Consider the following 11,697-nt stretch of genomic DNA (forward strand, 5'->3'; position numbering starts at 1 on the left):
TTTCCAAATTCAGCTCCTTCTGTACTTTGTTGCAGCTATTATGTTTTTATATTCTGCTGAAAGCTGCCCAGAGTTTCTTCTTCTTCTTCTTCTTCTTCTTCTTCTTCTTCTTCTTCTTCTTCTTCTTCTTCTTCTTCTACTGAACAAATGAGAGGCAGGATAAGCCGATTTATATGTAAACCTAGCAATGCCTGCTTGATATCTAGGGAACACCTTTGTGATGTATCTGTAATCAAATTTTCCTATATGTTGAGTACATCTGCAACAGAGTGCAAAAGAAACTGTGATTATATTTATTTTCATTGTTTATATCCTGCTTAAAAATATATATCCCTAAATGACTTACAAAAATAACAAATGAAAACAAAATATCCAGAACAAAGTAACTTTTTCAAATGCAAGGAGATAGCATTTCAATGTAAAAAGAGTTTCAGTGACCCTCTAAAAGCTGGAAAAGAGGGGTTTGGCAAAACTCCCAAGGGAGAAAATGCCACAACTGCAGTGCCAGCACTGAAAAGGCCCTGATTTTCTAATGTTTAAGAACATAAGAGAACCAGGCTGGATCAGACCAAAGGTTTCTGTTTCCACAGTAACTAACCAGATGACCAAAGCAGAAAATCGGTACAACAGTGCACTTACCAGTTTTCCCTCTAGAAAAAGACTGACCCCTCCTTTCTATGGGACCCTGTAAGTGGCCTCCTTGGCTCTTTCTATCAGCCCCTACGGTTATGATTCGTGGGTTCCCACTTAATTTTTTTTTAAAAAAATGTGATTCGAATTGTATTTTAAACTAATTGTTTGATTTTGTATTTTTAATGTATTATATATTTGGTGTTAGCCGCCCTGAGCCCGGTCTCGGCCGGGGAGGGCAGAGTATAAAAAAAATTATTACCAGAGCATCACCATCATCATCATGACAGTTATTATTACAGATTATTAATATATATTGCTCTGCAGCTGAAAGGCCCACAGTGTACAGCATATTAAAACAACAAAATATACAATAGAGTACAATAAAATGTCATATATTAATCAGCAAGCAAAAGTTTAAGGCTGCAAGATCACAACTTACAAAGGCCAGACAAAAACATTCTCAAGCTTGAGAAATAAAGTGCACTTTCACCAACTATATATGTAACAGGCTAGAAACCCGAACAATGAGAACTACTAAAGATAAAAAAAAAATAAAAAGGAAAGCTTACCCCTAGAAGAATTAAGGGTGTTCCCATCCTTAGTATAGTGAAGCTTTTAAATTTATGTTTCCAATCTCTCCATTTTCCACCCTCAGACGGTTCACCTTGTGGATGTGGGTCTGTGTCTCTAAGGCCAGGTAAGAATGTGCTTCTGTCATTGCTCTCCTGTCACCAGCTTAATGGGTGACTCACTGGGCAATGTTAAATTAACCACATGGCTCTATGTCTTAATAATAGAACCTTTTAGCAACAAAAGGTGTAGCGATGTGCCCAGAGTCGTTCAGAAACAAGGTCATTCTTGGTAATTGGAAAGCTGCCCTGACAGCGACACAATTTAAAAGCATCATGGTTGGGGATTCCAGTGGATTTGAGGTTTGGACTAGGCCTCGGAGTCTCAGGCTCATTCTGGCTGACTTTAGCCTACTCCTCCATGACAGACTAGGCCACAGCCTGGGCAATAATCCTCCAAATTGCAGATGGGCCCCAATGCCATGGGATGGTCCGTGCCTTCCGAATAAAAGTAGAATAAATGAATAGCACAGGGGTTTTAGTCATGGACAGAGGAACTCTTGCTATCTGTGATTCTGTCACTGCTCCACTTACAATATATTCTTGGGCTAACACGCTCTGTTTCTTCCTTTAGATCCAGTCCCAGAATAATGAGCAGGGTCAGCTAGTCAAGGTCTTTCTCTGCTCTGGGATCCCTGTGTGGCTTTGCTGTTAAGAATAATAAAACATCCTCTGCCTGATCATGAACTATTTGCAGAAGGTAAGATCACAGAACCTGCAGAGACCTTCGTCCATGCATGGCAGTAGATGGCAGCTCAGCAAAATGACGTCGTTGCAGTGAACAGACAATGATGAAGGAGAGAGAAAGCCTTGCAGATTTAACGTGGTGTGGAGAAAGTGGATAGAGATAGAGGGGAAGGTACCTAAGGAAATACTTTCTGTTCTGAAGCAAGTTCTAGTGTTATGAGAGAGGGGTTGCCTCCCTGTACTGCCAGTGTGGTATAGTGATTAAGAGCAGTAGTCTCGTAATCTGGGGAACCGGGTTCGCGTCTCCGCTCCTCCACATGCAGCTGCTGGGTGACTTTGGGCTGGTCACACTTCTCTGAAGTCTCTCAGCCCCACTCACCTCACAGATTGTTTATTGTGGGGGAGGAAGGGAAAGGAGAATGTTAGCCGCTTTGAGACTCCTTAAAAGGGAGTGAAAGACGGGATATCAAATCAAAACACCTCCTCTTCTTCTTCTTCTTCTTCTTCTGCTTGTAGATATCTCAGAGTCATCAGGAAAGTCACTGTGTGCACCAGAACAGGACTGTAGACTAGACAGGCCCTTGCTCTGATCTAAAAGAGCTCTTTTTGTTCTATTCAGGTATCACAAAGACTTGGTGTGTGTGCCTTGGCATTTAAAACTGAATTTATTTTTCTATGTATATAGTTCAGTATTTCTTCAGATCTATAGATTTCCTAAAGGGTTCAAGAAAGTTGCCCAAGTTTCTACACTTATATACTGAAAAGGAAAAGGGGTAAAAAAAGTATCTTTGCCCCTGAAGGCCTTACCATTTAATGGTGCTTAGCAGTGGAAAATAACATATTCAAAAACGATTTAACGCTTTAGCGAACAGCAATTCCTTTTGGACTTTCTGTCTTGACTCATTGCAAAATGCCAGTGCAAACTTTTCTTTGCTAAGGTAGGAATTGCTTTTGACAGCCAAAGCAGCACCAGTTGCTGGATTGGCCTTTGTTACTGTCCTTCCCTCCTTCCTTGGGCAGCTCTACTTGTTTAACTCTGGAACCTGTAATCCCTGAAGGCAGAGGAGCGATGGTTTGTTGAGAACAGTTGGGTAGGTAAATCACTACAGTGATGATGGGACACTTTCTTTTCTCATTCTTGGATGAGAATCTAAGCACAAAGTGGAGGCTTTTACTAATTGAAAATACAACTCACAAACACCAGAATATCCAAGGTTTGGGTTTGTTTGCTTTCTTAAATCGGTTTAAGAGTTCAGGAGCTTACAGAGAAACGCATTGAAATTGTATGTTGAAGTGTCTGCCTTAACTCCCATGCAGTAAATGCATTCCGGAACATTCTGCAGCATTATCTTTTGCAAACAGGAGCTACATGGGAGTTGCATTTGCTGAACTCTGGATCCAACCGCTTTTTAGGGCAGAGCTAGCTATTGTGCCCTCCAGTTCTTGAAGGACTGCAGTTATGATCATCCCTGACATTGGCCATGCTGCTGTAGGTTGATGAGAGTTGAAGTCTGACCACAGCTTGAAGGTGCCATGTTGGCTACTCCAGATTTAGGGAGTATGTTCCAGTGAACCCAGTAAAGCCTGGATTTGGGGCCAAACTAGAGGGTGTGTGACATGTGTGAATGTAAAGAGTCAACTCTTTCCCCACTCCCACCACTGCAGTCCTTACAAAAATCCCCTCTCCAAAACTGCTGTTTGGCCCAGGAAGGAAACTTCTATTTGTACAAATAGCAGCTTTCATCCTGGGTCAAATAAGAGCAATTTTGGGTTGGACTTCAGCACAGCATGTAAGTTTTAACACACAGGCATACACGTGCCATGGTCCTGGTCCTGATTCTGCCTCCAGCAGCTGATGTGTGTGTGTGTGTGAGAGAGAGAGAGAGACAGACAGACAGACAGACAGACAGACAGATGTATATTACATATTTCACATACTGTCTAGTTTGGCTCTTACTTTTGAGTGAACACGGTTAGAATTGCAGTAGAAATTATATTATTACTGTTGATTGTATAGCCTGTGTTAATATGCCCCTGAGGATTAGCTGCTGGAGTCATAGCACAGGTATATAGGGCTGTGCGAGTGGTGCACACTCACTGGCCACAAGCAAAGGGGGCGCAATCTCAAAGCCAGGTAAGCAAGGCTCTGGGCTTTGGGAAGGAAGTGTGAGGTTCTGACAGGGTCCTAGAGTCCTCCCACCTCCTTGCCAAAGCCTAGTTAGCACTTTCCCAGTTTTGGGAAGGAGGGCTCTAGGACCCTGCCAGAGCCTCATGACTCTTTCCCAAAGCAGCCACCTCCTTACTCACCTTTGGGAAGGCAGCATGAGGGCTTGGGGGGGGTCCACCAGATTTTGGCCTTGCACTGGGCTCCATAGTACCAAAGTCTGCATCATAAAGTGCACTGTAGTTAATGCTTGGTTAATGCTTCCGTTATTGTCTTTGCTTCTGTTTCACAGTGGCGTGCTTTTTTTACCAACCTCGAAGATCTAGTTCAGAAAACCTGGTTTTGTTAAAAACCGAGACAGACGTTATCAAGTATATGTAAAGGATTAAGTTCAAAAGAGGAGGGGAGGAATCCAACACAGCCAAGAAGACCCAGTACAACTGGTCTGCAAAGTCTATTCTCCTCAGTATGTCAAACAGGTCTCTCAATGCCAGTGAATTGCCGGAGGAGTGGAACGAGGGGACGCTGCTAGGCCTGAAGGTTTCGCTTGCCGCCATCTTGGCTGTGATCACTCTGGCGACGATGCTCTTCAATATGTTTGTGATCATCACCATCATTCTGACCAGGAAACTCCACACTCCTGCAAATTACCTCATTGGTTCTTTGGCCGCCACAGACCTTTTAGTGTCCATCCTGGTCATGCCAATCAGCATTGCTTACACCATTAGCCACGAATGGAACTTTGGCCAAATCATGTGCGACATCTGGTTGTCCTCAGACATCACCTGCTGTACGGCCTCCATCTTGCACCTTTGCGTGATTGCCTTGGACCGGTACTGGGCCATCACAGATGCTCTTGAATATACCAAGCGCCGGACTGCCAGCAGAGCCGCCTTGATGATCACTGTGGTTTGGGTCATTTCCATCTGCATCTCCATGCCGCCCCTTTTCTGGAGGCAGGCCAAAGCTCAGGAAGAAATACTGCATTGCGTCGTGAATACGGATCAGATCTCCTACACCATTTACTCCACCTGCGGCGCCTTCTATATCCCAACGGTGCTGCTCATAATCCTCTACGGTAAGATTTACGTGGCCGCTCGATCCCGGATTCTTAAGCCGCCATCGCTGTACGGGAAGCGATTTACCACGGCCCACCTGATCACTGGCTCAGCAGGCTCCTCCCTCTGCTCCCTCAGCTCAAACCTTCAGGAAGGGCATTCTCATTCTAGCAACTCCCCAGTATTAATCAACCACGTAAGGATCAAAGTCGCCGATAGCATCCTGGAGAGGAAACGGATTTTGGCGGCCCGGGAAAGAAAAGCCACAAAAACTCTGGGGATTATTTTAGGAGCGTTCATTTTCTGCTGGCTCCCGTTCTTTGTGGTGTCTTTAGTTCTGCCTATCTGTCACGAAGCTTGCTGGTCTCATCCCATTCTGCTTGACATTTTCACATGGCTAGGCTACCTGAACTCACTGATCAACCCCGTGATATATACTGCCTTTAACGAAGACTTCAAACAGGCTTTTCAGAAAATGATTCGGTTTAAGAAGTGCTCCTAGTCCCGAAACTCCTTCCGGGTTTGACATAGCTGCCAATGCATAAACTGTACCCCACCTGCACTCATAGTCTCCTATGGGGTAGATGATGATGGTCTCATTGACTGTATTCAGCTGATTATAACTCGGCTTAATGACGCTTTTTGGCAACTTGCATGCAGCCCCTCTATTTTCCTCTCCAGCTGAACAAACTAGGAAGTATTACAGTAACGGAATGGAAGTCTTCCATTTCTTCCAAACCACGAAACTATGGTTAATGACTTCAGAATAAACCAGTATGTATGAATTCGTGAAGATGCCCTACAGTGCAGCCTTATGCAGGAGTAATACTCATTCATTTCAGTGGGGCTTATGCCCACGTGAGCAGGTGTAGGATTTCAGCCCTGATATCCTGGCTTGTTCTGAAGCCATTGGCCATAGTTTCCTGGTTCAGTTGAAACAGGAAACCATAGTTATTTTCAGGGTTCCTTGTCTGTTCACTCCTCTTCCAAAGGGTGGAGAAAAGGGGCTGTATGCATGCATGCCCACAAGGCTTATTTAAATCTTAGTAAGCAAATATGTGGTGGAACAAACCAGTCTATTGTTGCGTGTGACTTTTCACTGTCTTTTATTTTGTTCTCTGTGATAAAGATAACTTTTAAGACTTACTAGTCTGTGCATTGAATACATGCATCTGCAAAACCAGAAGAAGATTTCAAAACAAGCAGGATGAAATAAATAATGGAGTTGTTATGAACTGTGTCGCTCGACACAATCTTTTCATTCTTGCTTTACTACAAATTAACAAATCTGTATTATTTGTCTCAGATTTCTCACCTACCCACTTTTGTAATTTGGGAATGAAACACTGGCCGAATTTTCAGGGTTTGTTTTCTAAGGGTTACGGAGCAAATTATATGAAGTGCTTTTGAGCATCTGGGCAAAGAACTATATATTATTATTGTTGTTGTTGTTGCTGCTGCTGCTGCTCTTGTTATTTCATTGTACAAATTATGAGAAGAAATTGTACATTGTTGGTTGTAGGAAGATTACAGTTTGAGAAATGGGTATAAAGCTTTGCTCCTGGCTATCCCAAATTCTCTTTTCCTCCAACGCAGCTTTGAACAATTTTCACTATTCATTCAGGATTTTGTGAGAGCAAAAGTGTTGGGGTCCCAGAATCCTATGGGAAAATTTGCACAAAAGATCCATAAAAAATACTAATATTGTTGCACCTTACCCCAATCTCTGAGCAGTGCAAGATTCCAGAGCTTCCAGATGCTTACCCAGGCTTCATGTTTCCTTTGGAATGAGATACAGCAGAGTGGTGTCTTTTAAGATAAATGGTTTTGTAGTCGTTTAGTCGTGTCCGACTCTTCGTGACCCCATGGACCAGAGCACGCCAGACACTCCTGTCTTCCACTGCCTCCTGCAGTTTGGTCAAACTCATGCTGGTAGCTTCGACAACACTGTCCAACTATCTCGTCCTCTGTCATCCCCTTCTCCTTGTGCCCTCCATCTTTCCCAACATCAGGGTCTTTTCCAGGGAGTCTTCTCTTCTCATGAGGTGGCCAAAGTATTAGAGCCTCAGCTTCAGGATCTGTCCTTCCAGTGAGTACTTAGGGCTGATTTCCTTCAGAATGGAGAGGTTTGATCTTCTCGCAGTCCAAGGGACTCTCAAGAATCTCCTCCAGCACCATAATTCAAAAGCATCAATTCTTCGGCGATCAGCCTTCTTTATGGTCCAGCTCTCACTTCCATACATCACTACCATAAATGGTTTATTTACACATCCTGTATATTCATCTTGAGACTATGATGGGTTCACAACATTAACACTCCAAAAGGACCTTGCCTCTCTTATTCTCTGTCTTCTCAGCTTGCCACTTTGCCTCCAGCTTCTGGCTCAGCTCTCACCTTTATCTTTCTAACTACCAGCCAGAGCTATGCCTTTGTTTCCTTCATGGTCCATTAGCTCACCAGTAAACTTGCCTGGCTATTCCAGGAATTAGAAAGGGGGCCCAGGGATACATCCTAATCGCCCCCAACGAATATATAAGAATATATTTATGTCACCAAGCCGGACTAGCCTGATGGATCAGGCCAATAACCCATCTAGCCTAGCATCCTGTTCTCGCAGTGGCCAACCAGATGCCAGTGGGAAACAAGGGAACAGAACATGAGCACAAGAGCTCTCTCCCCTCCTGTGCTACTGGCATTTAGAAGCATTGCTGCCTCAAAAGCATTACAGGCACACCAGGCACACTGAGTGGCATGAGCATTCCAGGGTGTCTCACAAACAGAGGTCTTTCCTCATACCAAGGATTAGAACCTGGAACCTTTAACAACAAACCATGTGTTGTGCTCCTGAGCCATGGTCTGTTCCCTATGACTCACAGCTGCTGTATGTTGTACAGGTGTGTAGAAGGTGGAATCTTGGCAGGTGCAGCTTGCTGTGTCGAGCCCACAAAAGCCATCCTTTCCCTTTATTATATGTCTCCTCCCCCCCCCCAGCTGTTGATTTAATTTTGTGAACGAACAACACTAGTCACAATGCTGTTTGCATACATATGGCAGACAGAAGATAAGGTCAGGTGCCCTATTGCAAAGTAGTATGCTATCGTTGGGACATAGGTGGCACTGTGGGTTAAACCACAGAGCCTAGAACTTGCCATTCAGAAGGTTGGCAGTTCAAATCCCCGCGATGGGGTGAGCTCCTGTTGCTTGGTCCCTGCTCCTGCCAACCTAGCAGTTCGAAAGCACGTCAGAGTGCAAGTAGATAAATAGGTACCGCTCTGGCGGGAAGGTAAACGGCATTTCCATGCGCTGCTCTGGTTCGCCAGAAGCAGCTTAGTCATGCTGGCCACATGACCTGGAAGCTGTACACCGGCTCCCTCGGCCAATAAAGCGAGATGAGCGCCGCAACCCCAGAGTTGGCCACGACTGGACCTGATGCTCAGGGGTCCCTTTACCTTTACCTTTATGCTATCGTTGTCAACCCCTCCAAATCAGATCATATTCAAATAGCCCCTCCAGAAGGTTACCTGGGTTAGCAGAGGTGGACGTGCTTCCCTGTTTTTATTCATAAAGCAGAAAAATGAGTGCCATGCTCTTATGAGATTGATCGCTTTTTATCACCCTCTCTGGTGAGGGGTGAGGTGTTCAGATAGGGCAGGGGTATGCAACCTAAAGCCCATGGGGGTCATTTAACCAGCCCACGAGCTGCCCCCAAATTCAGCCGTCCGCTTGGCGAGTCCCTGCGCGCTGTGTTAAAGCGGCACAGCATGGTGTGGGGACTTGCTTCCATGGCAACAGAAAACACATCTGCACATGTGCAGATGTCAAAAATTTGGTCTGCACAGATGCCGGAAATCGCGGGCACGCACAGACACGCATGAACAATCTGGCCCACAGAGGGATCTCCGCTGGAGTGAACCGGCCCAGGCGAGGTAAACCTTGCTGACCCGTGAGATAGGGCTATAGCCCAAACACTGTTTAGCCACCCCTCCCCAGAGGGCTTTTTACCGTCTTCCAACATCCATCAACTTTTATTCTTGCAGCAGCCAGGAATAGTGATTGATTAGAATCAGTACCCAGTGACAGCAGTTTGAGCCCTGGAGTTGATGGTTAGCAAGTAATATTGGCAATTTCCAAAATTACCAATTCCCAAAATGTTGCCACTTTGGGGCACATGTTAAAAATGTCCTTGTAGCATTGCAGCCTCCTCAGCAAAGGGGAAAGATGGGCATATTGATCTGAGATAGACTCCAGGGAGCCCAATGCCATTGAAGAAGTGTCTTCAGAGATGCTTCCTGGACCCTGGCAGATGTGGTTTCCAGCAGAGGTTTAGACAATACTGTATTCAACACAGTGTCATCCATTTGTACTCCCAAATTCCCATACCTCTTAGAAACCTTTAGAATCTCCCATGGCCTTCCTGGTAAGCATTTAATTTATTTCTGAGGCAACCGCTTCCATCTGACTATGAGATCTAGTTCATAAACTTTCAAATAGTACTCTGTGTCTGAAGTTTGGTTTCATTTCTGTATTTCTTGTGTAGCATAATAAAATGGCTTAAGAGAGTCATACCTGATAAAATTTATTCTTCCAACTATTCATCAATAGGGATGAGGGAGAAATTTGGTTCAGTTTGCATTTAGAGCTGGATTTACCTAATGCAAACTTTCAGAAAATATGTTCAAACACAGCCACCCTTTGAAATCCACACTTTTCCAAATCTTGCAATGCAGTTCTTCAGCCAACTGATGTGCACAAAAATACACAAAGTGCATGTAAAATGCATATATAATTGGGGGGAAACACAAAAATGGATTATATTATGGAAAAATGCTTTGCATAATCCTGTATATCAGGATAAATTTATGCTAAAGTGTGAATTAATTTTCATGAGAACTTTTTTAAAATCACAAACAGACATAGAAAAGCAGAGAAGGCTGAAGGCTGGAAAAATGAGAAACCAAGAGAAATGCATTGTATTAGGGGATAATTGCTTTGCAAAATTGTGCATGTTAGACAAAAATGGATGCACACACACACACACACACACACACACATATATGCATGAGGAAATCTGCAGTAAAATGCTGACAATTTTTCATGAGGACTTTAAGCAAATAGATTTCCAAACTGATGTGTAAATATGGGAAACTGAACCTAAGATTGTAAAGTTAGAAACTGAGAAACCAGAACTGATAGGTTCAACCATCCCTCTTAGCCAGGGGTCAGCAAACTTTTTCAGCAGGGTGCTGGTCCACTGTCCCTCAGACCTTGTGGAGGGCCAGACTATATTTTTTGGTGAGGAAATGAACTAATTTCTATGCCCCACAAATAACCCAGAGATGCATTTTAAATAAAAGGACGCATTCTGCTCATGTAAAAACACACTGATTCCTGGACCATCCGCGGGCCAGATTTAGAAGGCGATTGGGCCGGATCCGGCCCCCTGGCCTTAGGTTGCCTACCTATGCTCTTAAACATACATGAGCCCTGTATTTGTATGCCTTTGATCCCATGTGAAATATGCTGATAAGACCATAGTTGCAGGTTTGATTTCAGTATGGAACAGCTGCATATTCCTGCACTGAGAGAGTTGGACTAGGTGATCCTTGGCCTAGGTGATTCCATGATTCTCTGAGTCTGTGAAACAGAAAACAAAATACAGTGGTACCTCAGGTTACATATGCTTCAGGTTACATACGCTTCAGGTTACAGACTCCGCTAACCTCAGGTTAAGAACTTTGCTTCAGGATAAGAAATCGTGCTCCAGCGGCACGGTGGCAGTGGGAGGCCCCATTAACTATAGTGGTGCCTCAGGTTAAGAACAGTTTCAGGTTAAGAACGGACCTCCAGAACGAATTAAGCACTTAACCCGAGGTACCGCTGTACATTGAGAAAAGAAGTTACTGTCAGTTAACGTAATAATAGTCGTATATCAGGAGAGGGCGGTATATTCATGCATTTTGAGTACTGGGCTTCCTTTGTTCTACAAGCTGTGGGAGAAGAATGTTACCAAGATTGAAAAGGACAAAAAAGAAAAGAAAAATGAAACCAACCAAGCCGGGGTGCCCCACTGAGAAACAGAGATAACAAAATTGAAGGCGGTTAATAGATCCTTTTTCTGCCATTTATCTTCCAAAGATACAGCGAGGCATGTCTGCCTTACAAAGCAAATCCAAGGTCAAACAGGGTATCACGCTTAACGCAAGCTGTGTGCACGCTAATACGTCCGTAGCACAAAAATGCAGTTTTTCCTCCATCTGGAATTGTTCGAGCTCGTCCTCACCGTGCTGCTCTTAATCTAGATTGATTCTAGATACCTCTGTCCAAAGAAGGGTGGGTGTGGTTTGTTTGGTACGTGTTTGAAAGCCCGCACCTTGATTCGATTATGCATGCCTTTTCTTCCCTGCACGTGCCCCAGGTGAGAGACGGAGGAAGTGGCGGTTGCAATAATCGTGGTTCGCGTCCACCCACAACCTTATTGGGCAGGCGTGGAAACACCTCTCATTACTGGGACCGCCTTTGTGTGTG

The 11,697-nt window shown here is 44.2% G+C and overlaps 1 protein-coding gene across 3 annotated transcripts; it reads left to right on the forward strand.

Moving 5' to 3' along the window:
- The first annotated feature begins 1,239 nt into the window (after nt 1-1,239).
- Nucleotides 1,240-7,011, forward strand: HTR1D (5-hydroxytryptamine receptor 1D). Of its 3 annotated transcripts, none has more exons than XM_081920803.1 (3): nt 1,240-1,692; nt 1,837-1,962; nt 4,406-7,011. In XM_081920803.1, the coding sequence occupies exon 3, from the start codon at nt 4,582-4,584 to the stop codon at nt 5,671-5,673; it is 1,092 nt and encodes a 363-aa protein (XP_081776929.1). In that variant the 5' UTR covers nt 1,240-1,692; nt 1,837-1,962; nt 4,406-4,581; the 3' UTR covers nt 5,674-7,011. The 3 variants fall into 3 exon arrangements, with proteins under 3 accessions (XP_081776929.1, XP_081776930.1, XP_081776931.1); XM_081920804.1 differs by having other exon boundaries at nt 1,240-1,494; XM_081920805.1 differs by having other exon boundaries at nt 1,251-1,330.
- The last annotated feature ends 4,686 nt before the right edge of the window (nt 7,012-11,697 follow it).

The sequence above is a fragment of the Podarcis melisellensis genome (genome assembly GCF_964234715.1).
Source record: "Podarcis melisellensis genome assembly, chromosome: 8".
Classification (NCBI taxonomy): Eukaryota; Metazoa; Chordata; class Lepidosauria; order Squamata; family Lacertidae; genus Podarcis; species Podarcis melisellensis.